Source organism: Propithecus coquereli, unplaced genomic scaffold (assembly GCF_000956105.1).
Source record: "Propithecus coquereli isolate 6110/MARCELLA unplaced genomic scaffold, Pcoq_1.0 Scaffold246, whole genome shotgun sequence".
Classification (NCBI taxonomy): domain Eukaryota; kingdom Metazoa; phylum Chordata; class Mammalia; order Primates; family Indriidae; genus Propithecus; species Propithecus coquereli.
In genome coordinates this window covers 2,354,478-2,359,640 of record NW_012148019.1, presented here as the reverse complement: position 1 = coordinate 2,359,640, position 5,163 = coordinate 2,354,478, and the positions used below count along the sequence as shown (strand labels likewise).

The 5,163-nt window shown below is 41.1% G+C and overlaps 1 protein-coding gene across 2 annotated transcripts in view; it reads right to left on the bottom strand.

Moving 5' to 3' along the window:
* Positions 1-1,156: 1,156 nt before the first annotated feature.
* The window catches only part of TDRD5 (tudor domain containing 5), a 126,212-nt gene continuing 122,205 nt past the window's right edge, over positions 1,157-5,163 (bottom strand). For both annotated transcript variants that reach the window (XM_012646531.1, XM_012646532.1), the window contains one exon: positions 1,157-1,711. In XM_012646531.1, the coding sequence (XP_012501985.1) occupies positions 1,464-1,711 (248 nt within the window). In that variant the 3' untranslated portion in view covers positions 1,157-1,463. The remainder of the gene's footprint in view (positions 1,712-5,163) is intronic.

Genomic DNA, 5,163 nt, shown 5'->3' with positions numbered 1-5,163 from the left:
TTATCCATAATTTATCTAAAGTTACATGAAAAATAGCTTTGCTAGTGCATATCAGTGGAGCATCATATATGTATGATATCTAACCACCATCACATATTTAATGGGTCACTGACCCTCCATATAACTCTCCATCTGTCTTCTCCAATAACAATGTCTGATATAAAATGACAAAAGCCCAAACCTGTTCTATCTGCTGGATCAACTATCAGTGATGTTTCCAGATTACTTTTGTCTTTTTTTCTCAATTAGTATATCATTATTCTTGAGTCTAGATTTTTAAATTTTATTACATTAAATGTTTTAAGGATTTTATCAGTATTTAAGACTTCGGGTTTAACTCTGTTTCAGATCACTTAACGCAAAGAAGGTTCAGCCAGTAATACTCAAAACACTTCCATCCCACTCCCTTCCTTAGTGGATGTTTTGCTAAATAGCTGAGAAGGAAAGAGGAGAAATTCCTTATTGAAAAAAGAGAGAGGAACTGGCAGACCTGCTCTGCCATTTAATGCCAAAATAGGCGGCCTTGGAAAAGCAGGTGGACAGGTAAGAACCCAGGTACATGCAGCACGCCAGCAATTTATAGCCCTTTCTGATTTTACTTCTAAGAAATGATTCTGTATTGGGGGTTAATTCTGTGGGTAAAATATTATTTTTAAAGTTTGGGTGTAAGTCTGGTACTTCAGCACAAAGAAGTCAGTTAGTATCACTCACATTTTAAAATTTCACCTTTCAGCCTTTTCTCTTGGTGATTTACGCTATCAGCTCAACAGACGGACACACATTTCACACAATTTGACTCCAGAGCGAGAACATCACATCACCTAGATGCTCACACAAAACCACCGCTGAACTGCGGCTGCGTTAAGGCTCCTGGGAACTGTGATAACCACAAAAATGGCTCAGCTGTGGTTTAGAAATTGCCTATACTGAAAAGAGCTTAATTTTTTAAAAATGTAAATGTATTTATATGACCTAGTAATGTCAGGGTGGGAATGTTCTTACCCTAATATTTTGAAGAAATAATGATGCTCTGTGATATAAAAGATTTCAAATTACATAGAAATAGCAGCCCTAAGATTCAGACATCCTTTTTCTGGACATAGGGATGTGAGAATATATTTTGTCTTGCTAAATATGGCTCACAAAACATGTTTTTAATTTTCATTTATAAGTCATGATATGTACAAGAAAAACATGCACAGAAACAAAAAGCAAAAACTCCTTTAAACTACACTGAAAACAAAGGCGAACAAAACTATACAGAATAAAAGCAAAATGAAATGAACATTAAATATCAATACTTACACATCAAAATAGACTGTTAGCATAATAAAGCGAACATATAATCACACAGAAAGACAAAACCTCAACTATCAAATACTATTTTTGCTTCGATACCTCATTTTGGCCTGGGGGGCTCACCAAGCCCCAAGCAGCTGGTTTGTTTTTTCTCCCTTCCTCCCTCAGGCCTCCGTCCTTTTCACGCTGGGGTACCAGTGCAAGAGGCTCCTGGACATGGCCAGCCGCGCCGCGGCCCCTAAGGCAGCAGTGGCTGTACTGCGAGGGATGTAGAGCTTCTGGGAGATCTGGTGTTCAGGAGACAAGATCAAAGAGAGCTGGTCCATGGCTCCTTGACTCTTGTCTTTGACCACTGTGACCGTGTGGCTACTAGAAAATTCTTCATTCTTCAGGCTCCCTGGAGAGCTTTCCACTGAAAAAGAAAGAACACACAAGAGTCCTTTCAAGGGGTTCGCACATTCGCTGCCTTCTCTCTCCCATGCTAGTTCTTCACTGACGTGTGTTACAATCATTTTCTGTTAGGCGGTGACAATTACCAATAATCAGAGAGGATGAGACTCAAACTAGACAACAAATGGAAATGGGGAATCACGCACTGAGATAAAACAAATTCTCAGGATGAGGGTAAGAGAGAGGGTAAAAATAGACCTATGAACAAGGGAAGTATGATTAGTAATGCCACAAAAATAAATTGGATATAATGGAAATCCCAGAGAAGAGTCCGTAAGCTCCGTTACTTCCTTGCAGACTAGCACAGTGGTGTCCCACGGGCATTGTCTACTGCCGAAGTGGTTCCAATCCCAAGTCTGTGCCAGTGTAAAAACAAAACCATCCGCAACTGTGGTTGCTGAGAAGTCCCATAACCCAGTTATCAGCCATAAAATGAATACCTTAGGAGTTAGTTTTAACTAAGAAGAAATAACCCTTTAATTGAAATGAACTTGCTGGAACCCCAAAGCTCCGGAGTTCCTAGTAGCCAAGAAAGGGGATGCTAAAGCATTCTCAGATGACTACTCTCGGCCAGTGTTATTCAGAGTAGCTGTTCTATGAGCTGTTGAGTACCTGCCTGCTGAGAAGGAGCTTTGTTGGCATCCAAGCCAACACACTACTTCCCTCAACAATAAGAACTTCCTGCCTTCAGCGGTGTAGCTGATTTCACATTCTGGCACAAGCTCCTTATTGTGTTGTCCATATTGCAAACACTTCACAGACTGGCAGCAGTATGCTGGCTACATTTTGAGTAGTACTGCTCTGCATCTTAAGAACACAGATTTAAAAAAATTCAGAGAAAAAGCAGGCATAATCCAATCCTTTTTCATCTTTGCATTGTTAGCATGTGGTACATGTTCTATACATTTGTGATGAGATATGTTCAAGGAGGATTTGACAGTGTGTTCTAAAAAGGGAAATTCTGGCTGGGCACGGTGGCTCACGCCTGCAATCCCAGCACTCTGGGCGGCCGGGTGGGAGGATGGCTTGAGGCCAGGAGTTTCGGGCTGCAGTGAGCTATGATGACACCACTGCACTCTAGCTGGTATGACAGAGTGAGACTCTGTCAATCAAGAGTGAAATTCTACTCATAAAACTGTAATTAATTCCCACAAGGAAAAGAGATGATGATTTATAATTAAAAATGTGATTTAGTGGGAAATCTTAGGTGAGCTCAGATTTTAAAAGGTATAGATATATGAAAGCAGGATCACATGACCAAAGAATTTAAAAGAGTAGCAAAATTTCTGTCATTCAACAGGGATGTTTACTCTCTTGCCTGGCACAACTAGAAACCTGGACAAGACACATGAAACAACAGGTTTCAGACACTAAACAAGCATCACGGGACAGTGGCCCCTGAGAGAAGAGAAACAGACTGTCTCAGTGAGTTGAGAAAAAAGAGTTCAGCATTCAGGGAGGTGAGGCATCTAGAACCTGCGGCTATAAAGCACCAGGAGGAGGCAGCTGCGGAGAGAGAGGAAGCTGGGGGTTTGCAGAGGGGTCCTGTGTCTTAGACCGAGGAGTGATCTGGCTCCTACATGAAGAAACCACCAAGACGAGGGGGAACCACCTGAAAGGAGTAGGCAGAATAATCCTTAGAACTTACGCTGGGGTACAACAGTGTGTGTTCCTACGAGCCACAGTGGAAAGACGCCCTAACACACGTGACGAGTCCCACCATGACCTCAGAAGGGAGCTGCCTCAACAGTGGAGCCAGATCGGATCTGGACTAAAGTCTTTTCCAGCCTAACGAAACCTAAAAGAAACATTGAAAGAAAAAAACCAATTTGGGGAAATTTAATTGCACCCCCCCCCAATAAAGATAGACAACAAGGGAGGGAGGGAGAGAGGGAGGAAAAGAAAGCAAGCAACAATGTAAAATTCACAGTGTTTGGCATTCAGTAAAAAATTACCAGATATGCAATGAAGCAGAAAAATATGACCTGTAATCAAGAGAAAAAATCAATATAAAGTCAGAAATGACACAGATAACAGAATTCACAAGTGATGTATACGACAGAGTCACAAGACAAGGGTGGTAAAATACTAAGGTAGCTATGATGTGGAGAAAAGTGGAAGATATAAAAAAGATCCAAATCAACCTCTAAAGATGAAAAATGCAGTATTTGAGACGAAAAATACACTGAACAGGATGCTGAACAAAAAAAGACGGGTACACTGGAGGCACAGCAGTAGAAACCGTCCGACGTGAAACACGAGACAGCGAAGACCGGGATGAGAAGTGTGTCAGTGAGCTGCACACCACCAAACGGCCCACCGCATGTGTACCTGCAGTTTAAAAAAGCGGGGGAGATGACAAAAAATATTTTTTGGCCCTGTGGACCGAATCCACCCAATTCCAGAAATAAAGTTTTATCGGAACACAGCCATTCTCACTGATTTACCTATTGTCTGTGGCTACAACAGTAGAATTGAATGATTGCAACAGACCCTATGGCCTACAAAGTTAAAAATGTTTACTTTTTAGCTCTTTATAGAAAAAGTTTGCTGAATCCTGACTTACACTTTGGAATGAAGAACACTAGAAATGGTGAATATGTGAGTAAGCATAAGACTTTTTCTGATTTTGAATTTCTTTTTTTTTTTGAGACAGAGTCTCACTCTCTTACCTGGGGGGAGTGCCATGGCATCAGCCTAGCTCACAGCAACCTCAAACTCCTGGGCTCAAGCGATCCTCCTGCCTCAGTCTCCCAAGTAGCTGGGACTACAGGCACGCGCCACCATGCCTGGCTAATTTTTTTTTTTTTTCTATTTTTAGTTGTTTGGCCAATTTCTTTCTATTTTTTTTTTTAGTAGAGACGGAGTCTCGCTCTTGCTCAGGCTTGTCTTGAACTCCTGAGCTCAGAACGATCCGCCCGCCTCGGCCTCCTAGAGTGCTACAATTACAGGCGTGAGCCACTGCGCCTGGCCTGATTTTTAATTTCTTTAAGATAATTGACTATAAAGCAAAAATAATAAGCATGGATTGTAGGGTTTACAACCTAAGAAAAAGTAAAACTTATAATAACTCAAAGGCTGGGTGGGAAAAATGGAAGTATGCTATAATAACATTTTAATATTATACATGAAGTGATATAATATCATTTGAAGGCAGTAAGTTAAAGATACATACTAATGCCCTAAAGCAACTGCTAAAAAAGCAAAAACAAAACTACTACGCCAATAAAGAGATAAAGATGAATATTAAAAAAATACTTAAAAAGTAGGAAAAGAGGGTCAGGTGTGGTGGCTCACCCCTGTAATTCCAGCAGCCTGGAAGGCCAAGGCAAGAGGATCGCTTGAGGCCAGGAGTTTGAGACCAGCCTGGGCAATATAGTGAGACCCCTATCTTTACAAAAAATTAACAAATGA